This window comes from Phalacrocorax aristotelis, chromosome 3 (genome assembly GCF_949628215.1).
Source record: "Phalacrocorax aristotelis chromosome 3, bGulAri2.1, whole genome shotgun sequence".
Classification (NCBI taxonomy): domain Eukaryota; kingdom Metazoa; phylum Chordata; class Aves; order Suliformes; family Phalacrocoracidae; genus Phalacrocorax; species Phalacrocorax aristotelis.
In genome coordinates, this window is record NC_134278.1 from 101,299,463 (window position 1) to 101,324,500 (window position 25,038).

The following is a 25,038-nucleotide window of genomic DNA, read 5'->3' on the forward strand; positions in this document are numbered from 1 at the left end:
TCCCTGTGAATCGCCTCCAGCTTGCTTAAAGGTTTTGTTTAGAAAGGCATTACAAAAGAACTGGGGGGGGTGGGGTGGGGAAAGGCCGTATTATAATTTCCTTTTAAAATGATCTTAACAAATGTAGACAGGAGTGTAAATTCACACAGATTCATGTTTTGCAACTGACACTTTTGATCCAATAATAGATAACAATATTTATTGTCCCATGGAGTTATAGCTTCAGATATGAATGTAATCCCAGTTTAATTACATCAATATAAATATTTAAATGGATCATTTGTAGTTTAACCAGTTTTGGGCTCAGTTGTGCTACATGTTGCATAAAAAGCTGGTTGAGAAACCTCCTCTAAAATCTACATCTACCTCGTAATTTATTTGTAATACTGTGCATTAGGTACCTGACAGTAATCATAAGCTGAAGTTAAGAGACAGAAGAATGTGATGCTCCCTAGGAAATGAGAGGTAGAAGTAAACGGAAAACAGGTGCAAAACAGGATGAAAGAAAATAAAACCTCTGTAGAATTTTCCCAGCTAAAAGTATGGGGACCAGACTAATCTTGAGTGGTATTTGTAGGCTAGGCATGTTGCACAGTCAAGCTTTCATTAAGTATGTTTTTCTGTTTTAAATTTCAAGAAAAAGATAAAAGTAAAAGTATTTTCAAATCCACAAGAAAGTCGGGGTTTGTAGTCGTGTAATATATTAATTAAGTAAACTGATATACTTGGGAGATAAAAAGGAAAAGTGTTCAGACAAATAACCTTTCTATTTTCTTGTAGTCAAAATACTTTCCCTGAAAGAGGACTGCAGAATCAGGTACTGGATAGCATGTTGTCGTGGTCAGGTTGCATGTCCTCACACAGCTGGACTCAAAAGTAAACTCAGTGAATATCTTACATAAACAGAAAGGAGGTTTTAATTAGATTACATGACTCTTGCTACTTCTCTGTATTATTTTCTTGGAGGATGTTCACAAGCCCTAGGACAGAGAATCACTTTCCACCATTAGGAGGGGCTCAGTTTTGGTGTAAGAACCAAGGAATTCCTTTGATTTTAGTGTCTTACTGCATACTTGCACTATGATAAAGATAATTAAGTGAAGACATCAGTAATGCCTCTCTGTGTCTCATCAGTTTCTGACACAACAAACTGCACCAGAAACATTGATGTACGTAAAAGACAGCTTCCAAAGTGTGCGTTGTTGCTTATAGACCATGTACCTGTGTCTGCCAAGGTTATCTAAAGCAGAGTTTGATTTGGTGACACATGGGACTACAGCTCTGTGTGAGAATGTGCAAAGAAGGTACATAAATTGACCAGGAGATTACGTTAGAGAGACCTGGTCTGCTAAGTCCTGCAGTCACTTTACAAAAAAGAAACTGGGGGCTGGGGGGGAGGCTGATCTTTAAATAATTTTGTATTTTCTGAAATCGTTCTGCTTTCATCCTCTCTTGACTCCAGGGGGACTGCTAGCATGAGCTAAGGCTGGTTTCCGGCAAGCTGAGAAATAGGGCCGAGGCAACAGTAAAATGGCAGTGTAAATTTAACTCGCCGCATCCTTTAAGCATCCAGCTGGGATGAAGATTCAGCATCACTGTGTAGCCAATCAGTGACTTAAGGTTTCTGGTAAGGAATGGGATTTTGACCACAGAATTCCTGTTGGCAACAGCTGAATATATATGTGCTTAATGAGCGTATTTTTTAGTTCTTTCCCTGTTCTTCCTCATTGATCAACTCCGTTATGGGGCTGGATGAGTGGCTGAAGGCAGATACGGCTTTCTCACATGGCTGTAATTGCCTTAAACAGATGTTTTGTTACAGAGGGTCTTCTGTGAGGATCTGTGCTGAGATCTGTGCTGAGTGAGTCTAGTGAATATAATTTAGTTATTGAGAAGAATGGCAGCTGTGTATGATGCATACAAAACACTAATTTGTGCCAGTCTACATTTTGTTCAAATATGCTGGGGACTAATGGAAAAGGAAGTTTATTGCTCTTCTCTTTAAGACACAGTGCAGACTTGCTTTAGCTGGCTGATTGTTAAATTTCCTGTGGGGGGAAAAAATCTGAATTTAAATGACATGGTAAAGAATTTTGAGTGAGATTAGAATTTTCTTCTAGCAAGTAACTTGAGAAGTTGGAGAAGCTTTAGTTTACTGAAGTTAAATAATTCCTGGTTGATGTGGAATAAATGGAAGGCTTTTGTTTACTATGAGTGATGCTTCCGTACAGTGGTATTAATGTCACTTTCTACTTTTGTAGAATCACCCTTTGAAAATGTTGTTAAATTATCAGCTTAAGAGCTGAATAGGTTGCAGCAAAATTGATGCAAATATCTAAGGTAGTTTGTGAGTGCTGCTGGCTTCTGGGTGCTTCTGTCTCCATATAATTATTAGCTTACTGAGTAATGTGACTGAGTGTGTACTTTGCTCAGTGGGTGCATGTGTGACTCTCACAACTTAGATAATGGGATTAGTTTACAGTGAGGATGCAAGTTAAGCAAGAAATATTTTTTAATTGACTTTAAGGCTGCAGAGTCTGGACCTGAACCTCTGTTGTCTCATGTAGTTGCTTACATCTGTTACCAGTTCATATATACAACAATGAACAAAGTTTATATTCACTTTGTACAGAAGTTAATGCTTTCACAAGGCAAGAGACTGGCTCTCATGCTTCTGAGTGAGGTAAATGTAACTCAGCTGTTCCTCGTGTTGGGCAAATTTAGTTTTTGTCTGAGCTGTGGCACGAAAATGGCACTGAATACATTTTTTTGTTTAGATTTTAAATTAGTATCATTTGTGTATGAATAAGGACCTATACGTCACAACCAAAATGGACTTCATCTGGCAAGAAAACATACCTTTCAACAAAACACACACCATTCAAGTAGGGGCCTGCTGATGTTGTTCATTAAGCATGCACTGATGTGATGAACTCCCTGAAAGGGATTACAGCTGAAGAGAGTAATTTCAGTACCAGACTCAAATGTTTTAGAATGTAGTAGCATATCTCCAGGAGGAAGGTATATCTGTTATAGCACTCCTCAATGCCTAAGAAAACCTTCACACTTAAAGAACTGCACGTGACAGAAGTTGTGGCAAGCCACTGTGTCTTAATTTAAAATTTATATCTGCTAAGTGGTTCTTGATGTAGTCTTTTGAATGTGGCATGTGCCTCAGAAAGAGCCACTAGGATAATATGGGATGTCCTAGCTGTTGTGGTCAGCAGATTCTTTTAAGGATTTCATGAATCTCATCTGCAGACTTTGGAACTAGAGAACTTTTTTTCCATCTGGGAGGCAGACTCAGTCATTGATGCATGTTTTCCCCAAAATTGTTTCCACTGCAAGGTCTGTGATCTGAAATTTTTTTAAAAATTAAATACTAAAAATGCAGAATTAAATAGTGACAATAAATTTAACAACCACTGGAGGACAGCTGGTGCATTAGCAGAACTGTATAAAGGCCCTGAAGGTATAAAACCCACCAGTTTTCTTTTCTACAGCTACTTTTTTCCTTTGTGAGGAAATTTGACAGCAATGACTAGCTGAGGCCTTTGCTTTGAATGACTATCCAGAAAAGCCTTATCTTGAGCTGGAGTCTAGCTAAAGATGTATAAATTGTATGTAATGTACAAATTCGATGCCAGCAGTTCAACATTGCTGGAAAGAATCCAAACTTGTGACGCGGCTGTGTTGTGCCCCAGCCCGGTGAGTTTAGGTGAGCAATTCTCTTGGCATGGTCCCTTCTTTTTTTTTTTTCCCCTCCCCAGCAATCTCAATTCCAAAGCTTTCCTTTCTTTCTGTGCACGTCTTAAGCTGTATCCCTCAGAAACTAGTTTAGAAGTTTGACTTGGTGGAATTTTAACAGTAGGTGGCAGTGGAGAGCAAACCTAAAACAGCTGGCCTCCTGCCCCTCTTTAGCTTCATTGATGCTGTTGTGTTGATTTCTGACAAACTGTCTCCGAAATTACAGTCTTAGAAACAGTCTAAGAATCAGGTTCACCATCTTTCTACTGAAGAATTAAAGGGTTTATTAAAATATAAATGACCGGCAGGTACAGCTTTTTTTTTTTCTTTTTTAATTATTACAAAGTATTGCAAAAGAGATGATGCTAGATGTCTGCAGCCTGATAATCCTCCTAATTGTGTCGGGACTGTGATTGGTCTGGAGGCAGTTTTAGGCATAGTAATAGAGAAGAGGACGAGAAGTTACTGTTAAAATTGCTTAGATACAGCACTGAAGGAATTAACTGAAATTCTGGAGTTTTAAGCAGTGTGCTGAAGGCATGAAATACAGCGGTGTCTTCCCAGCCTCCCTCCCCATGATCCCATTGTATGACAAGACTAATGGCAAGAAAAGGAGATGCTGTTGATTTCTACCACTCTTCTTTGTAATGTCTTTCTGCTACTGCAAGTGTCTGTGGTTCAGATCAAGTAGATCTCTTGCGGAGAAAAGAAGAATGATTCTGCTACAGTTTTGTTTGTTGGCTTGGCTGAGGGTTTTTCCTTTTCTTGGATACTTTTCAAGCAATTCCATGAGTATTAACTTCCCCTGGGCCCTTGCTGTGACTGCTTCTAGGGAACTGCACATGGTCTTGGTCAACTGCAGTGTGTTCTGGACAGGCTGCCAAGAGTAGTGGGAACCAGGGAAGAGCTTCAGCTGTCTGTGCCATTGGCTCCAGATCCTGTAGATATTGTCTTCCTTTTTGTGATAGCTATGTATGTGCAGGACTGAGAACTGTTGCCACTTGCCAATTCGCCTGTGGGTGACTCAGTTATCTCCAACTGTTGTTGCTCCGGAGATTGAACCTGTGGTCAGAAACCCTCTCGTCTTTCTTCCTTCTGTGGAGGGAATCATCCACTCCCTCCTCATAAGACCAAAAATCTTCCCTGTAATTAATAACCTGTTGTGGGAAATTCATGCCATGCTTATCTAGTGAAATCATGTCTGAATTGCCGTAAGGGGCAGAAACGTGGGATGCCACGGGGAAAGTAAGAAGTCTGTGGGGAAGGTAAGAAATGCTGTTGAGGTATGCACAGGTGAAAGAGGTTTTGACCCTGCTTTAGCTGCAAACCTGGTGACTGTCGTCTCCTCCATTGGAGCAAAGCTGTGATCTAAAGTGTGTGGCCAGATGGCACTGAGAGCCTCCACCACAGTGTATGAGTCACAGAGCCTGGACAAAAACCAGAAAAAGAATAGATGGACCCCTTGGAGCTTCATTTCCTTAGCAGGGATGGTGTTGTAGTTTTGTGTGGAAGATGTAAAAATTAGAAGTTGTGCCAACAGAGACTTCTGTGGATTGACCTACAAGAGGCATGCGCTAACAAAATAGAGGTATCGTGCGCATGCACACACCTGAAACTTCTTTGCTAGTTGACTTTATCTAAACACCTCCAGGTTTATTTTACAGGCTTAGAAATTATTATTCAATTATTATTATTATAATTTCTAAGCCTATATTTGGGGCATACATAAAAGATCATATCCCTTACCAGCTAGATGGTCCTAAAAATTGAGCAGGTATTTGCAGAATTTTGTTTCTACATTGCCACGTGTTTTGGCCTGTAACATTTTTATCTTGTAAAATAAATTCGAAGTCTGAGTTTAAAAAAACCCAAACCCACTACCAAAGGAAAACTGGCATTATAAACCTAAAAGCGTAACCGCGTAGAGACGGGCCGGCGCTGCTCGGAGGCGCGAGTTTTTCCCGGGAGAGCCGCTGCCCGCAGGGCTGCCGGGGCGGCAAGAGTTACGGGACGGGGCCGTGACGCCACGACGTTGCCTGGGAGACGGCGCGCTGTTTTCGCCAAACGCCCAATAGGCATCGGGGGAGGTGATGTCATGCCGCCGGCGGCGACTTCTCATTGGCTGGCCTTGGCGGCGGGGCGGGAGCGGGGGGGGGGGGGTGTCGAGGACGGCGGGGAGGGAGGCGGGAGCGGCCCCCGGCGGCGTGGGAGGGCGGTGGCGGGACTCGGAGGAAAAACTATTGGGGGGCGGGAAGAGAAAGCGGGTCCCGGCCGCGGGGGACAGGCCGGGCCGGGCCGGGCCGGGCTCCCCGTCCCGGTGCCCGTCGCCCCTGCAGGGTTGTTCTGCCGAAACCGAAGCGCTCCCGGAGGTGTGAGCCTTCGTGCAGCAGGTTTAGAACAGACGCGAGGCACTTCTGGGACGCGTTTTAAATATTGCTGTGTTTCAAAGCGCCGTAGCAAAACGAGTGTCTTTTGTTCTCCTTTACTGTAATTAGACAACTACAAAAATAGCTTTTCGATTTTTTTTTTTAGCGTGTCCCCGCCCCCCCAGCTGCAGCAGTACCGTATTAAACAGTACTTGATGATTGCATAGGAGTTCCCTGGGTTTTTATCAGCGCTGTTAAAGTTTCTTAGTAAAGAAAAATAGATGTTTTTATACAAATTAGGTCTGAGTTGCGTTCTCCCTTCATCTGGGAACTTCTAATCCTCTTTCCTTTTATCCTTTTTAATTACTAGGAAGATTTTAATACGAATACGAAAAGCAGATGGAGCTGGTTTTCCTGCAGAGAGAGCCCTGTAACGGTGCCGATTTAGCATGCTTTCCTTCCAAGCCTTCCTTGAGCTTTTGAAGTGCTGCTAGCAAAGTGCCTGGCTTCGAAATGGGCATCCCGCGTTCCGCTCCAGGGAAGGGAAAACTTCCCTCCCCTTAAATGGGTGTAAAAAGATTTGTGGTGTTGGGGTTTTTTTTTTTGTTCCGGACAGCCCAATCCCAAGGTGGCTGCCTAAGGCCGATCCCCCACGCGGCCAGGGCCGGGACCCCACCGGGGGGCGGTGGGAGGCGGCCCGTGTCCCCGGCGGGAGCCGCGCTGGCCCCTCCCGGGGGTGGGCGGCAGGCGGGGCGCGGCGCGGCGGCTCCTCCTCACCGGGCCGGGGTTAGTTTCGGAGCGAAGCCGGGGGCGACGGTAGCGCGGCGCCCGGTGGGAACAAAGCGGAGGGCGGGCGGCGGGGCCGGGCTCTTCCTGCAACAGGTCTCCTCGGGCCGCCGGTCTCCCGCTCCGAGCGGCGGGGCCGGTACCGGCCGCCCCCATGCGGTTCGGCTCCAAGATGATGCCGGTAAGTCCCGGGCGGGCAGGGCCGCGGGGGCGCGGAGCAGAGCAGCGCGGCGGGTGGCGCCCGGGAGCCGCCCCCGGGGCGCGGAAAGTTGGAGTGGGGCAGCGGGAAGGGAAAATGGATCCTGCGGACGTGGAGGGGGGCGACCCTCCTTCCCTCCGCGGTGCTGCAGCGCAGGGGCTTCCCCTCCCCCCCCCCCCCCAAACCCGCCCACCCCACCCCCCGCCCTTAGCTTTTCCTTTTCTTCGTCTTTCACGCCGGGATCAACTTGTTAGACGGGCCCGCTGGAGCAGAGCCAGCACGGGGGGAAAGGGGGGGCCGTGGGGCCCCAGCAGCACAGGTTGCAGGGGAGGGAGGGGGACGGCGGCGCGGGGTCCACGGCGCCCGGGACCTTCCCCCTCGCCCCACTCCTGGGGGGGATAAAAGACTGCCCCGCTGGGGCTGATCCCTCCGCTCCCCGCCGGGCAAACAGGCACCTCCTCTGAACCCTGCTTTATTTAAGAAAAAAAAAAAATGGTATGAAGTTCTTAAAGTTGGCTTGAAACAAGCCGCATCTGCTGCTTCTAGGGGGTGGTGGTTTTGTTTTCGAGTGCCCGGAATCCAAGAGGAAGATGGTGTCCATGTTGTTTACGGTTCAGAAGGATTAGGAGCTCTCGGGATTAGGTATTCCCAGAGTTTCAGGAGTTGTTCACGGCTGTATTAATGTTAAACATGCCTTGCTCGGGGAGGTGTTTCTCTTCTAACACTTTCCAAAGGGACGGGGAGGCACCAACTCCTATCGGGAGTTTTAACATGAATTTTAAAACGGCACCGGTTTTGTCATCTGAAGTTGGATGAAAGGGTAGCACAGCAGCTTTGCAGAGATTTCAGCACAAAATACGTGAAGGTGATGACATAAAATACTTAGTTTCCTTAACAAGTATGCTTGGCTCTGAATACCTGGTTTTGCCAGCAGGGATGCCCCATGGAATCCATAATCCGTTGTTCTGAGAGACTGGAATATGTACAGAAAATCCCAGCAAGCTTAATGCCTGCTTAGTCCGAGTCGAGGGTGCTTTAAAGTGTTCTCTCTGCCATCCTCGCCTGGGCGATATGGCGGGCCTTACCACGCTCGATACCGAGTAGCTTTGCACACATATCTTTGTACCCTTTCAACAGCACTCTTCTATTAAAAGATTATTTCCAGTGTAACTCTTCCAGAAGCTGGCTGAAGCAAGCAGGGAGGGAATTGTACTGGGAGGTGAAACTGGGAATCTCTGCTGGAAGGGAATGGGTGTTTCAGGGATGCTTGTTTTGCTGTCCATGTGAGGCTCTTCCTCTGCAATTAGGAGGAAATAATGAGTGATGATTTGATCCCACAGAACACTAGAGAAGGCTGGGTGACTATTGTCGTAACTAATGAGAGAGGAACAGATAGAATGTGAACCCAGCTGGAGATGAAATAGCCATTGTGTTGTGCAACAGTGGTGTTACCTACCTATGAAAAACTAAGAAAAACATGCAGTAAATATAATAAGGTGTGAAATCAACCCGTGTCAAAACCGAGCCTAGGTAATCACCCTCATGTAACAGCAAAATCTCTGAGATACGCTGTTGTTGGCCAGTTCCTTATCACTGAGTTCAAATAAAGGAGAAAACAAACAGGAGCAGACTTACCCCATCAGTGTTTGCAGGTGACAAGTTCCGGAGTATGCATCGCCCTCGTGGCTCAGACTTTTCTTTGGCTGATGACTCAACTCATTAGTGATTCTGGTTTTTAACCCATAAATAAAGGGATGGATCCAGCCTTTTCACATTGTGTTTACTGTGGATAATGAAAGATTTGTGAGGGTTGAATGTGGCTAAAGGAATTAAAAATATAGGTATTATGAGTATTAGAACTTTAACCTTTAAAAAATAAATAAACCCAAACTAAACAGATACTGAATTTCAGTATAATCTTCAGAGGGGTAAGATGTCCAGCAGTTATATAAAACTGTGTAGAAGGTTGTTAAAAGTGCTGTGGTCTATTGGCTGTAGGGCAAATAAACAGGCACTTGCCACTTTGAAAACATTTTATAGTAAATATGTGAATCTGAAAGTGGGGAAAATGCAGTGCCGAAAGTAATTCTTACTATTTGTCTTTTTTTGTAAATATTTCTATAGATTTGCTTGTCGTTTTTTTTTTTTTTTAGGTGCATTCCCCCCTCACCCCCCGAACTAATTCTCTTTTCTCTTTATACAGAGATTGAAAGAGTTTGGGGTGGGAAGAGAAGGGGGCAGCACATCTGAGTGCCCTTTTATATATGCACTAGTGAGGTGTTCATGGTCTTGAGTATCTTTATCTGCCTTGTTTGAGTGGTAGGCTGGCCCTAAACCACCTGCAGAATGTTGTTTCTTGCTTATGATTTTTACAGTGTCCCTCTTTCCCACGCTCCAAATAAAATGGTTTATATAAGATTTTAAGTCTCTGCTCCAGGTCCATCTCTCCCCTGCTCCACAAGGTAAAGTGGGCAAGGGATTAAACAACATGGGAGGAGGGCTCTGACCCCAAGTGGGGAATACAGCAAGCATGAGCCCAGCCAGGAATTCACCTCTAAGTAGCTGCCAGTGAAAGGCCTGGAAACTGCTGTAGCAGCATAACTACTCGTGTTCTTGGGACACTACCCTGAAATGGGAATGTTTTTCTTGCGGTGATGACAGATAGGAGTTAAACTGCTGCTGTAACCATATGTCAGGACAATGTGATTAAAAGTGTGCATAAGGGTGTAATACCAAGTAATTTGTGTGTAGCTGTACTGATGAAGGTAATAACAGGGTTAACATTGGCAAGCTGTGTGAAGTTGTCTCACCTTTCATCTGCGAAGGCTTGTGGGAGTGTGACTGGTACTGTTAAGTAGTGAAAAGGAGCTGGAAACACTTTCAAAAATAGCATATTTTTCTGCAGCATAATTGCTCTGTCTCCCTTATTTTACATTATTACCCTAAAGATGAACATATATTGAAAAATAATTTGCATCATTATGCATACTGATAAATGGCTTTTCAAAGGTAGTAGGAGGTAACGCAAACTGAGCTATTCTTTAATGCCCAGTGAAGTTTTTGGATCAAACCCCCTTGTTGATTTAAATAAGGGCCCATTTTACAATTTGTTTTACATACAGTAGTTACTGGGATCCTCCTTGAAATCAGGATGGATCCAGACATGCAGAGACATTGTTAGGGTTAGGGACTAACTTGGCAAACTGGAGAGTGCTTAAATTCCTTCCATCATCAGAAATTACTTAAATTTCTGAAGTGGAAGTTTCCCCGATAACCATGTGTTCTTTCCTAATCAAATTAAACTATACTTTAATGCTGCAACTTTGATACCACAAGGAGTTGTGCTTTCCTTCTACAGCCTGTTGAATGCCTTGTTCCAAGTGGTCTTCTCTAAGCTGTGTGCACTAGACTTAAAGTACATATTTTTCATTGCAGACTACTCACTACTTTGTGGATGTGTGTATTTTTTTTAAATGTATTTTTAACCTTTAAAAACATCCTACAATTAAAGCTGGTTTGCTTGCTCCATTAGGCAGTTAATTGGAATTGCCATATGAATTCTGAATTACTGAGAGAGTGTAGTAGTAGCAGCCTATCTTGGGCAGTTTTCTTGGGAAACACTTCTCTTGCTGCTTAGTTAAAGAAATTTTAACAAAAATTAATCTCTTGTGCTTTGTAAGAGCAGCTGTAAGTTTATAAACAAACTGACACCCCCCCCCCCCTCCTCCCAAAGAGTTTAACAACTTGTTATAATACCAGTAAGTGATCTGCAGGATCTCAGCCCCATTGCCTATAGTCTTTTAATTATTTAAGCTCTTATCTGGTTTATCAGTCATTAACAGTTTTAGGTTTTTTTTGTCTGCCTGTGTGGATTTCAGTGTGTGAATGGGACTTCAGACTGTGAGCTCTTCCGACCATATGCCTCGTATCTTCATCTGACTTAAGTATTGAGTATGAGTTATGTGTTCTTTTAACTGAATTTCCATTTAATGTTAGTCATTTAAAAGTTTTAATATTGTGATTGTATTCAGACATTTAATGTGGTATTCAGTGATTAAAGTATTTTGTCTAGACTGCTGAATAAAACTTAGGTGATTATTTTGCTGAGCTTTCTTACCTCTAAACTTTTCCTACCTCTTACACTTCTCTTATAAACTGTGACCTGTCATTATGACAGTAAGAAATATTGCTTTGAGGTTCCCAGAGTACTTCCCCCTGCCCCCTTTTCATGTTGTTATAACAAGATCTTTTTTCTTTTTTTCTGTCCTGTGAATAATTGTTCCAGGAATAGTTTTAAACGCATTTAATTTCTCAAATTACTTTTGGGATACCTTAGCCTTCCATCTGCAATTTGTGTTATATTATGCTGCAGTATGTTAAGTATCTCTGTTTCTTTGTGTGGCTTTTATCAGAAATGGGGGAAGGGCAATATTACAAATTCATACCAGGTCAAGCTGTAGAGGCCATAGGAATAGCTAATTATGCTGCTTCTGATCTGTTCAACAGTTCAGCGTGTGAGTGCCTCGTGGGGCTCTTGCAATTACTGTTTCAAGGGCCAGTATGCAGTGATGAAGTTTGGGATGGGTGGATAATTCACTGGATTTCTCTCTTCTTTTTTTTTTTTTTTTTTTTCCCCGTGGTGTTGCCAGATGGGATCTCTGCTTTATTAATGAGCAGGCCTGCTTTGTGAGATTAATTTACATGCAAGTCATTTGGACTTCAAAAGAGACAGGTGTAAAGGTTATTTCAGTAGAATAAACTAGCAGAAAGGCAATGGCAATGTGCCTAGCATTCCTTTCAAATTATTGATTAAGAAACTGTCTTAAAAATACTCTGTTTGTCTAGCCGCTGTCCTTGTTAACAGTCTGCCTCGGGGACTCTCCTTTCTTTCCCACTGTGTCTGTTATTGAGCTTGTTTAATTATGGGCAGAGTTGTGCCTTGCTGCTGTACAGCCTCTCTGAAGAGGGAGCTGGATAACTCCAAGGAGACTGACTCAAGTTACCTCCCATGGCTTGGTGGCACAGCTGGAGGAGGACTTCTTGCTCCCTTCTGTGTGGGTGCACTGATAACAAAGGAACCCCCAAATCCTTTTAATCTGTGGCTTTTGACTTCCTGTGAGGTGTGAAAACTTACTTAATGCTCTGGAAACTGGAAGGTGCTCCTATTCAAAAGGTAAAGAGCAGATAAAACTCTTCTCTTTGCTCTCAGTTTTATTATCTTTAGGCCTGGTTTCTCTCAGCTTAGTCACTTGTGAGTCAGACAAAGTCTTTTTGATCCTCAGTTCTCAAACACTCAGATGATATTGTGTATAAAGGTCACTAGAAATCCTGGACATTATGTGGAGTATACTTAATTACCTTAGTCACTGTTGCTTAACTGTTCTAGAGGTTTCAGGCCTTTTCTGTGGAACAGAAAAGTAGCGTTCCACAACTATTGCTGTAGTTTAGGGTAAATATTTTAGGGAGAGGGAACTGTAAGTGAATCAGGGAAAGAATAGCAGTTGTGACACTGTCATGATACTGAACGTGTTAAAAGGCAGAAACCAGTCTTCCACTTGCTTTTACTATTTGCTTTTTGTTAATCATTAATATTCTGGATCTTGCTGCTGGTGTTTGGAGTTAGTCATGCGTGTGTCCTCACCAGTTGTTTCACCATAGCGATGGCATTACACGGATGCTGCACCTAGTTGTTTATAAAGGATGAGCCCTTTGTTTTTTTGTTGCTGTGGTGTTAACAACAAGAATTTTATTACTGAGATGGTAACATCATTTCTGTACCAATTACTTTGACGCTACAGTGATGCTTCCAGGTCTTAATACGATATGATCTTTTGATAGATGGCTGTGTGCAGTGCGTTAGCTTTTTTGGCATCTCTTTCAAAAATGAGAATTAGGGGAACACATCTTGCCTTTTTCTGGATATTTTTTTATCCTACTTTTACACCTTTATTTAATCCTTTTGGAAAGTAAAGCATATGCATTTTAAAATCAAATGTGTACTGCAGTTATCCCTTGTTTTGCATGGTTGTCTTGATGATGAAGTTGGTTCTGGAAGACCTTTACCTGCAGTGTACCTGGGTCATAGGTGTAGTACCCAAACTCAAGTAGAAACGTGGACACTTTCAATTGCTGACTTGAAATCTTCTGGCGTTATAATTTTGAGTTGTTCAGTAGCAAACATCTGGTCTGTAAAATACTGACTGCTATGGATCAGAGCATTTAATAAAGAAGGTGGAAGCTGCAGGGAGGTTAAGCCAGTTGTTAAAGGTCATGCAGTGAGTTCAGCCTGGGATCTGGGAGACCAGGATTCCCATAGAGTCAAACCAACTGGTACACTGTGGTGCAGCTGGAATACAAGTCTGTCATATCCAAAGTAAGTGATCTTGCTTAAAGTAATTACACTGCCTGCACTCCTACTTCTGTAGGGTTAATCATGAAGGGGGAGAGACCATTAATGGTAGTTCATACTGTTACATGCTTGAGAACAGTCCCCAAAAGAGGTGCTGGTTGATAAATCCTTTACATGTGTGAAGTGAATATTCCCTTTTCACTTTTTAAGGCATATCTTGGATATAGGAAGCAGCATGTGGGTTTTGTGTGTTTTTTCTTTTGTCAAATAGGTTAGATTTTCCTTGTCTTTTGATACTTTTGTGAAGCTTAACTGCTTAAGGAGTAATTTAGATCTAAGCTTAGATTACTAGTTTTCCCCTATTGCTATAGAGTGTTAAATCCGATTGCTTCTTTCAATTTAAAGCTAAGGAAGAATCTTTGGAATCCCATATTTTTCTTACCTTCAGTTTCCTTCTGTCATTTAAAAGAGGGAAAAAAATTCCATATTTTCTTAGAGCTTCTTCAGTGGGTTCTTTTTTTTAATGCTGTCATTGTTATCGCATTGGAGCTCTATGCTGCACCAAACCACCCATGTGCTCTGGTACTTCAGTGGAGCAGCAGCCTGCCGGTCTGTGAACAGGTTGCAGCCTTGCAGTGTGCGAATAAGGAACTGGAAGACTATATATAAGCACTGGTGTAGAATATCCCTCTTGTGTTCTCAGGGTGTGGAGGCTTGCCCTTCTGCAAGGTGACTGTCCCCTTCTTTGGTTTCAGTAGCCACAAGCCTCTTCAGCAAGACACACAGGAATCTCACCCCCCTGGTCCTTAGTTTTGCTGGACAAAGTTCAAGTTGTGTAAATTGGCTAGGCTAGCAAATCACACAGAAATGTACAGGAAGGCTCTTACCCCCATAGCTGCAGCTCTTACTCAGCTGTTCCAGTCATACCTGTGCGCAGTTATAATGTGCTGGTAATTTCCTTGCTACTTGAGAGAGGTGGCTTTTCTGGTGTGCTCTTTTTTTGGTGCTTTTTTTTTTTTAAGTGTATTCAAGCACCTTTTTTCACCCTGGTCTCTGTCCTGCATAAGTATATGCTGCCCTGAATGCAGAACCTCACCCAGGTCAGTGTTTGGGCTATGCAGAGCAGTGATTGATTGCTCCTGCCCCGGCTCCTCCAGGAAAATGAAACCAGTTCCTGCCATCTTTGGGCATCCTGGGGCTGGGAAGACCCTCTAAAGGATGGGATTCCCAGAACTTCTTTGAGGTTCTCTGATCTCAACTGTAGTAAGACTGTGTGTGTGTCTCAGCATAATGAGGTGTTCAGGAAAAGCTGACACGGCAGGGAGTGTGATTGATTTCTGGCTGCAAAAGAGGGAGGGAGATGTTGCTGAGTCGTAAAAGGTAGGGTGCGTAGGGGCCAGGCAAAATACCCCAGAATGCTGTGAAGCTCTTTTGTGAAATACCAGAAATGACAAAGTGACTCTGGCATGGGTCATGTATGAGCCATGTTTCTGAAAAGCCTACTTACTGTGCCCCCCATGGCCACTTTATCAGTGATAGCCATGCTGTGCCTTCCAGCAGTTTGAGAACACATTTTACTACAAGCAAGGGTTTACGTGGGGAAGCTATGGAAACAGCACTACATGCTTCTTGTCTCTGCATCATTACTCCCATGCTATTGTATCTAGGTCTTGCCCACAAGGCCTGCGTGGTTTTCCAGTGTTGCACAAAAACATTGTTATTTAGAGTGCATCTCTTGCAAATAGCAGTTCGTGGGCTTGGGTTAGAGAAAAAGTTTTCTACCTCCAGGGAAGCAGAATGAGTGGCCAAATAGCAACAGGCTGAGAGGGACAATTTCTGGAATTCTTGGGGCAAAAGAAGTCTGTTGAGGAGCCCAGCATAATATAAATATTGATTTGTTTAAACTCTACTCTAATTCATTTAAATATCTGTGATATCACTTCAGTGACTGCCATTTCACACAAGGCCATCTGCGAAGACCACTGTCGTGACTTTGCAGGTGACAGCATGCAGAGCCACCCAGCAAGCCTACTGCCTTGCTCTGATGATCTGCTCTCCCTTCACTTCTCAGCTGGCGTGTCTGCGTAGAGCCTGGTATTGAGCTCTGGTGAGCGCGCAGCACTTAAATAAAACCTGTCAGACAGTGATCAACTGTACAATCTGCCACCCTTCTGCAGCTTCTGTTATAGTAGCTGAATGTTTCCTGATGAAAGTTAAAGCATGTAGAGTTCCGCGCTACAGGAGCAAAGGTTAGATCGAGTGGGGTGCTTGGTCAGCTAACAGGCTGACTGATGAGGGAAGATTTCTCCTTCCCAGTTCTGCTGTAGGTGTGTAAGTTGTACACATCCCATTATAGTGTGGTTGATTAAGACCATCTGACCATCCATCATTTCCAGTGTTGGAATAGCCTCACTGGTCCCTTTTAACTTGCAAAATAACAAAAAAGGTCCATCTGTTTTGTTGCAAAAGCTCAATGTATCTTCTGTGCCAGTTGAATGCCGTGCAGCTGTAGTGTAATATTCTTCAGTATCTGTGCAGTTACTAATGGCTTTCTGCGTGTTTGCAGCCCAGAAGTGGTAGGACAAAACCCCTCTTCTTTATGGCTTTGAATAACAACTTTAGCTGTTGTTGTCAGATAGATATGATCATCAAGCATAGGCGTTTCATGCTGGTTGTTTTTGGAATTGTTGGTGTCTGTATTGGTTGCCTGGGTTGCCATCCGTGGGCTGCTTACTCTCAGTGCACTGGCAGTCATCAGGGTTTGACAAGTGAAGATCTTTCTTCAAGGTACACTTCCATTGCAACAAGGGTGCGTTCCCACCCAGAACTGGTGGTGAGTTGGAAAGGGCTACCCTTCTGAAAAGGTATGGAGTGACATTACACCTAATTAATTTAATAGTAGGATGCTGCTCAAATGGATGGTCTTGTTCCTTTGGTTTCCATCCCCACCCAAAGCCACGTGTCTTTTGTAGCTTGAATTTAGTAAGGAGTTGGGTGACGGTTAGGAGGAAGTGCTACCTACACTAAAGGCAAAAAGCAACAAAAAGGCTTTTGTGGTGGAAGTGATTTGCCATGTGGCTGCACAATCAGACATGGTGGGGGGGATTTGAGATGAGCATGGCTTGCTTCTGTCAGCTCACCATTTAGGTCAGCTAAGCTGTAGCAGTCAGGTGATACCTTATGCTTTCCTTAACCTCCATGTTGTTTTGAGAGGTGATAAGAGGGGAATTTCTCCACCATCCTTGGGTATTCTCATTCACTGTGGGGATTAAGTTGGACTAATACAAACATATATTTATCCTGGTGAGACTGAGAAGCTCACATAGCAGGAAGCCTCTGCTTCCTGAAGGCAAGTACATAGGAAGCTGGAGCTGACCTTGAAAGCAGTAAAGCAAGCAGACTGTTGCACTTTGTGGTCTGAAATCCCTGTTTTGGGTTTGTTTCTTTTTTGTTTGTCCTGAAGTGATGTGCTAAATGGCTGAACAGCATGTTCTGGGGTCGCAGCATAAAGGAGATGTCAACCTGCAGTGTGCTAAAATGCCCCGGAATTTCACATTGTAGTAATGCATTTTAGGACAGACTGGTCAACTTTTATCACAGAACAGCCCAAACAGTCTGTCCTATGACTTTACCCACACTGGAATTACCCATGTGGTTAAACATGTGTCATTGTTTCAGGTGCCAGAAATGGTGTGCCCTCTGCCTTACCTGTGCATGTCATGAGTGTTTTGGTTTGTCATAGACCTGTTTCGTGGAGGTAGGACACAGATTTTGGCAGCTGTTTTCCCAGAGGAGTGACTAACATGATGTAAGGAGTAGTGTTTTCAAAAGCATTTGGCACTGAGCTCTATGAAGTTGCTGGGATTGGAGCAAAGCAGTGTTCTATACTTCTTTTTTTCTGACTTGCTACATGAGTTGTTTTGTGTTACTATTAAATCACAGAGCTTCTGCTCTCTTGCTTTGTTTTTTTTTTTTTTTTAAACTGTTTGAGATAGACATTGTCTCAAAAAAAAAAAAAAGAAATCCTCCTTTCTACTCAATACTCTGCATCCCTCGTGAGTGGTCCCAGGAGCACAGCCCCCTGTTGCCAGTAAATAGAAGGTAATGAATTTACTTGTTGTGTGGGTCAGGCACTTGTTGCATGATAAATGTGGATTTGACTTGCGTGTTCTGGTGGGCTGAGGTTGAGTGCTTCCTGGTGTGAATGTTGATCATCATCTTATTGGTAAAATTATTGTATATTGACTGGAAAAGCAGAAAATGAGCATTTTTAAACCTAGTAAAGAGTTGGTGTCTCAGCCAGTGGTGTGGTGTGGGTGGCATAGGTACCAGTCTACTGTGATAGCCTGTTTTGTTTAGATGTAGGTTGTGTTAAATATGCTTTTATCCCTGACGCAGGCATAACTTTGCTTTTCTTTGTGAAGGGTCCTGGCTTATACAAAACCTTTTTTGATTGCCAGGAAAAATACTAGGCTTTCTTCTTGTAACAATATACGTGCATCTTAAAGGACTATTTTGAGAGGTATAATTCTCAAGCATCCCAACAGGCAGCACTTAGCGTGGCTTTTGTTGGCCTTTAGCCGTCTAGGAGGCTAAGGGAATAGTAACACTTATTCCCAGTGCAGGGGTGTGTGCAAAACTCTAGAGCAGCAAGAGGAGCTTAGTTTCTTTTTTATTTTCCCTTTTTTAAGGTTTTGGTGTGGATTGGTTTTGGGTTTTGGGGGAATTTTTTTTTTTTCCCCAAAGACTGCCTCTTGGTTTGACGCAAGTACAGAAAATTGAGATGAGATGATTCAGGCTTAAGCTTGAGTTCATAACCTTGCTCATTATGCTTGGATGTTGCCTTGGCTTTAGGCTCTTGTTAGGCGCAATATGTATTGCGATGTTGAAGAATCGGAGGAGGAGCAACTGTAAACCCCTGTGGTTATGTTGTATGAGTTGGACTGTTAACCTTTTCCAGAGCATAGTACATATTTAAGAATTATGTGGTATCATTTTTTTTACCTGCCTGAAAATAATATTAATTACTTTCTTCTCGTGTACCAAGTGTTTATAACTCAGTGCTGAATGCAGAGGTGAGGCAGAGTTTGCCTGAAGGGGCAAGCCTCCAGAGACCCAGTTCTCCTTTGCTGACTCTAAGAGGAGGAGGAGCAAGCTTCAAGTAGGACACCAACAGTACAAGTCCAAACACTGTGTGTAGGCTTGCCTTTCTGCCAGTCAACTTGCAGCGGGTTTTGGTGGAGCGTCCTCAACAGTACAGAAGTGATGGCTCTAAGGAGCCACGAGGAAGAATTTGGGGAGAAAGGGGAAGAGTACTTGGGAGTGGAAGGGATGTGTAGAGGAAAGGAACTTCACAGATGGTAATGAGGAGAGATCTGTGAACATGCTGCCGTGTGGTACAATATGAAGAATGTATTCAGGGTTTGTTTACCCTGAATTCCTGCAGTTGTTTAACTAAATTGGTGCAAATCCAAGTATGGATTCAGGTCTGAGCAGAATGAGCTGTACATGACGTGTTGGCAAATGTGGGTGCTCAGTAAAAGGCTGTGGTTTCCTACATATGTTACTGAAACCAGTTTAGTTTATGTATCTTAAAAAACAAACTGGCATGTATCTTTTAGGACATTTTCTTCTGCTTAATGCTGATATTGCAATAGATACCCACAGTGCAAAAGCATAAGTGGCTTTAAAAGCTGCCCTTGATTTGAGATGTTCTTGCCTTCATTGATAGGTGGTAGCTCAACCAAGGAGCATGGAGTGTGTTGCTCCTGTGCTTAGTTTTCATCCAAAATAGTGAGCTTTGTTTGCATAGACCTTTCTGATGTCTGGCTTGTAAGAGGGCTTTTGGTCTCTTCTTGTGTATGAGAATGACTGAAGAAAAACATCAGGTCGGAAAATGTAACTTGGGTTCAAAGTAAGAGTCTTTATTTGGAAACATCTCTTCTTAATGACCTTGTGCTCAATGCCCTACTGAAAGAGGGGGGGATGTAGGTTAGGAATCCTCTATTTAGCGGTCCTGAGCTATGCCTAAACTAAGATTTAGGCATAAAATGGCTAAACTAAGATGACTATTTTCTATACGGTTTGGCAGGAAGATTGTAATTGCATCTTCCTCATTTATAAGCCTGAACTGAAGCACTGTGTTCTGTCTTTGAGGTCGCAGTCCATGAAGTAGGAGGGCTGCGAACTGATATCGATTAATTTCAGATGGTAACAATGCTTGGCCAGAACTCAGACTGTTTTCCTTGCAGCTCTTCAAATTCCCCTAATGATGATTCAGATGCATGCCTTATAGTGAGACGTAATGTGACGCTTGTGCTATAGCGTTTGCCCAGTTTAACTAGTGTATACCAAAAGCAGATGGCTTTCATTCTGTTCTGTCTGTGTTAAGGATAAGAGGGAAGGGGAGGGGAAAGCTTAGTCTTTGCTATTTCCAGTGCACATAGATGTACATTTTAACTTCTGGAAAAATTTGACATTTTTACCAAAGATAAAATACAAATACATAATAAACTTATCTTTAAAATAATCTATACAAGCAGAAACTACCATGCCTTTGAGAGTAAAGGCTGAGTCTTGTTTTCTCCTGTGATACAATTGAAAGGGAAAAGGGCTGTGCTTTATATAGACTGGGAATAATCTGAACAATCCCACAGTGCTTCCTACTGTACTCCACCTACCATGCATCATAACTTCCTTTCTCATATTTATGGCCAAAAGCCAGTACAATATAAACGGAGTAGTGTGTGTGGCAAGTGAGACAGCAAGAACCTAACTCCATGTGTTTGGGTGTGGCTATAGGCAAATATTAAACATTACCCTGTGTTTCTGTTGAACCTAGTTTGATTGAACAGCTGAATATGAAAAGGATCTGGGGATAGAAATCATCCCATGTGCTTGTCTTCTAGTAAGTCTATTACAATCTTTGCTTACCTTAAGCTTCAGGTAGAATAAGCAAGCATGCTGCCTACTGAAGGACTGATTTAGAGTTCTGAGGAACTCGATGCGAAAGAGTTGCTGAATTACTTTATTATTGAAATATACTTTGCGTTAAATGGAGAGCTGTAACTATGCACCAGCTCAGAATGCTGCCTATCAGAACAGGAAAATGTGCCATTGTGCAGAATGTCTTCTGTTGTCTAGAAAGTTGCATCAAGTCAGCAAAAATTTCTATTTTAGCAGCTGATTTCTTTGCGGCTATCTGGGAAGGTGCAGCATCAGTGTTCCCGCTAGGTAAGATGTATGACTTCCATTTAAAACTCTTTGTTTGGAGGGATTTTATAGTTATCAGGAAAGACTCATCTGTGGTTAAAACTGTGGGTATCAGGTCTGTGGGTGGAAGCAGTTATTTCTTGTTTCTGTCATCTGTACTTGAAATTTGATAGTTAATTTATTCATTCTGAAAATTTTGTTGCTAGTTTTTCAGCTACCTAAAATTAACTTTCAAAAATAGATTTTTGTTCAGGATGTAAATTATATTGTTGTAATTATTTTCCACCCCATGCAATGTTTTCTTAAAAAAAACCCGTTTTCATATACATGTGAAATATATGTTCTGTATTGGTGTATATTGCTGCTGTGTAACCACACTGTGTAGAAAAGTCATTGAAGGGATTGCTATGAGCTCCTCTTTGGAGGCTTTTGTTTATACAGCCCATCAGGTGTACATGCTCTCCATGTTGCAGGAAGATATATTGCCGATGTTGAAACATTTGCAGTGTAATATGACAGGTATAACTCAGATAACAATAGAGATACTATTACTGCACAGCTTGGCATTGTCAACCTTAAGAGTGACTTTTAATGCCTCCTTAAAAATAAGAGCTAGGAAAATTTCTTACACGAGGTAAGACCATTACTTAGCTGTGCTATGGAAATATAAAAACCCCCAACGCTAGTCTTGTGTGGTACAGGGGTATTAGGTTTCTGTCTAAAATGCAGAGACTATGGCATGTGGTACAGAATGAAGATATTAACCCTAATGCAAGGTAATGAAATGAATCATGATTTCCAGAGGCAGTATGCTTATTTGGCTACCAAATAATGTTCTTGTCTCTGTCATTGCCTTGTTGTATGCTTCAGTTTCCCTGCCTGTAAAGTAGGAGACTGCTTGCTGGTGTCATGACTTCCTGGTCATAAGATGCTTTGAAGATGAAAAATACTATGTGAATAGGTGCCACAGTTTGTATTGTATATTACATGCTGTGCAGGAAGACTGTGTAAAGTTAGGAATTAAGCTAATGGTGAAAACCAAGGTGGTTTTTTTAATAAATTCTACACTTGATTATAATAATTTATAAAGGACTGAGTTTTGCCCTGGAAGATTGTTGTCTGTTGTTGAAATTTTATGATCTGATTTAGATATTTTACTAGAAACTGTTTTGGGGAAAAGTATGTTCATCCTTTAAACTCATGTAGTTTTAGGAATTAATGAAGTCCTTGTATTTTAATTTGCATCATGCACAGTAACAGAATTTTCCTCTGAATACTTGCATCCTGAATAATTAAATATTATTAGTGTATTAATTAGAAAATGTCCAATTTAGCAACCTTTTAATACCTAAGATGTGTGATAGCAATTTTATAATAAGTAGGGAGTACGAGAAGTCTGATCCTTACAGAAATACCATCAAAGCTGAAAAGTAAATTGCATTTCTATTTCTGCCCCCCTTTTAATCAATAATTGAGGTCTTCTGTCTCAGGAGAAGATTGATATGAAGTCTTTGATATGAAATGATATCTTGATGGGTGTAAATTGTAAGGCATGTGTTTCCTCAGGTTCATATTCTAAACAGGTTTGGAAGCTGTGTGTAGTTGTGGTTTTTTTTGTTAATATTAAAAGCAGGTAGCAAAATGTAGTGTGGTTGTAGCTTACCACTTTTGTAGAGCTAGCTATTCTTAAATATTTTACTTTTATTTGAAAACTTGTTTGCAGATGTTAAGACATGTTACGTCGTATTTATTATCAGTGCAATTGTACGAAATGATCTTGTTGATGAGCCTAACGACAGATGGGTCAGATTTGCCGGCAAATGTAAGGATATTTGGGACTGATGTGGAGAAGAGTTGCAGGATTATAAAGTGGGGTGTGACTTGCTTTAATTGGTGCCCTATTCTGTCCTCCTGTTTGATTGCTTTTCTTGCTACATTCTCTTCCTGTTCCTGGGTGTGTTATAGTCCAGACTTAGTGGCTGTAGTTGGAGGTGATGCATAAATAATATGGGTTGGAACAAAATTATGTATTTCATGCTGAGAGGACTCAAAGTTGTAATTCATACCATTCTGGATTTTTTTAGATTTGTCTTAGGTATAAAGGTTTTTTTGAGACATAAAGTCCTCCTTTATGTTTGGTGCAGTACTTTGCCGTTCAGTTGTTTAAGTCATATGTAGCAGTAAATCCCTGCAAAAAACTATCCCTTGCTTTAGCTTACGTGTCCTTGATCACACCTCTGATGCCCTTGGTGCATCTGATCGAACTGCCTCATTTGGTGGCTCCATAACTGCAAACTTTTATTTTTCTAATCAGTAGCAGTGTCAGCCGAAATCTGTGATGGGATTTTAAAAGGAGCTGCTTCAGTAGGTACAGAACACATCCCTGGTTTCCTGTCAGTATGCCACAGTACTGGAATGATTTTACGTTTTAAAGCTTTTCAGTACCTATAAATAGTGAGTATGTCTTGGGACTGGGGTGGGCAATGAGGGGGAAATCTTTTGAATTTAATTAAGGATCTGACTCCTGTTTTAAAAGTGCTGAAGCTATATACTGGCATTCCTAAAACTCAATCTTTAAAAGTTTGAAAGAAAAAAATACCTTGATCCAAGGCTGTGTGGAACGGTAGATATTCTGGTATTTGCCTGGGTGCTATCTTTAAAAGAAGTGCAGGATCTGACTGAGATTTTTCTTCCATTTTTTTAATCAAGTCTTTCATTTTTGCCTAGTTTAAAACTTAATTTTTTGTGTGTTGTTTTTTCTTTTCCTTCTGTCTTAATCCCTGGATGCCTGTATATAACAGTTGTAACATCTGTGGTTTCAGGGAAGGGCAAAAGACCACTTAACACTCTAGCTTGATTCAAGCTTCTGAACAAGGTGTAATGAGAATATTCTTGTTTCCTTTGTTTTTCGCTGCTGCACAGCGATCAGTCGGCAGCATAACCTAGCTGTTAGGGTGATTAATAAATGTTGCATTTGAGCCATTCTCAGGAGGATGATGATTTCTTGGGATCCTAATGTGAGATGGTGCAGGCCATAGCAGTCACCAAGGGTTACAAGAAGTGTCGAGAAGCCATGGCGGGCTTTTGGTTCATACCAGCTTCTTTACATTTTCCAGCCCTCTGTGGGGAGAGAGACATCTCTGTGATGGGTGCTCCCTGCTCAGTGCTTGCCCTAGCCTCTGCAGCCAGGCAGGGAGCAGGCTGCCCCAGGAGACCTTGCAGATACACAGGCAGCGGAGCAGGCAGGACTAGCTCCTTGCCTCTCCCCTGCAAGGTGGTAAATGTTACAGCCATTTGGGTGGGAGAGGAGGGACGCAACTACGTAGAGGTCTTCTGAATCACCTCAGCTTTGTCCCTGGAGCTAAAGGGAAGTGGGATGAGGTAACTGTGAGGGTCACGTCAACTTTGTAGTATTTTAGTTGCTTTAGATGCTTAGGACTTTGAGGTATGCTTCTATGGAATTTGCAGAGTTCGGTTGCCTTCCCCCCACCCAGTTCCTAGAAGATGTGTGCTGGAGGTAATGCAGATGCCACTAAGTCTTAGAGATGGCCCCCACACACCAGGTTTGAGTGCTATTGGCTTAATCTATTAGTAATTATCCTGCCCATTGTGGATAGAAATGGCAACCTGTGATCCTTCCCGCGTAGTTGTCTGTATTGGTAAATCCTAAGGATTAACAACTGGATATAAACAGGCACACTGAAGAGTGAACAGCCCTGCTAGGGTCAGATTAGTTCTGCTTTGTGTATAGTACCATGGTTTTTATAATTTTCTTTTAATTCCATCTATGAGCTCATCTTTTAAAACTAACTAATGTTACTACAGATAATAGCCTGTGTGATTTGGTGGCGTTTTGAATACAAAGTTACACAGCATTTAATGTGTGATACATTTTGCATACCTCTATAACTCTGTTCTAGAGCTATTTGGGAGCCTTTTTTTATTTTGTACTTTTCTGTCCCAGTTTTTGTGATTAAGTGGCATTCTTATGTGGTTGCATCCCTTACTGTCAGCCTCTTCTAGAAACACTATATCTAAAAGATAGCATGTGCAGCGACAAAAGATTAAAGCTGAGTATCAGAGTTCCTGCTTGGAAAGCTTTGTCTCTTAATTTAGGTCACTACTTCAGTGCACTATGCTGTAAACAACATAATGGTTGCACCCATCTTCACTATATAATAAATGTATGTGGTAAGCTGATCTACCTGACTGCTTGCCATGCAGCTCTGGCCCACACAAAGCATACCAGAGAGAGAGCAGGGTTAAAACAAATTCTCTGCTGCCTGTGGGTGAGCAGCTGTGACCCTGGCTGGCAGGCGGGATGCTCCCCTCCAAGAGCAGAACTGTGGAGTAAACAGCAGCCAGCTAAAATCCTCAAG

General features: G+C 42.4%; 1 protein-coding gene across 2 annotated transcripts in view; it reads left to right on the forward strand.

Annotated features, from left to right (window-relative positions):
* The first annotated feature begins 6,891 nt into the window (after nucleotides 1-6,891).
* The window catches only part of TP53BP2 (tumor protein p53 binding protein 2), a 48,799-nt gene continuing 30,652 nt past the window's right edge, over nucleotides 6,892-25,038 (forward strand). The window contains exon 1 of one of the 2 annotated variants that reach the window (XM_075088782.1): nucleotides 6,892-7,080. In XM_075088782.1, coding sequence (XP_074944883.1) covers nucleotides 7,054-7,080 — 27 coding nt within the window. In that variant the 5' untranslated portion in view covers nucleotides 6,892-7,053. Of the gene's footprint in view, nucleotides 7,081-20,204; nucleotides 20,355-25,038 lie in introns of those variants that run through there. The other variant, XM_075088783.1, reaches the window with a different exon arrangement.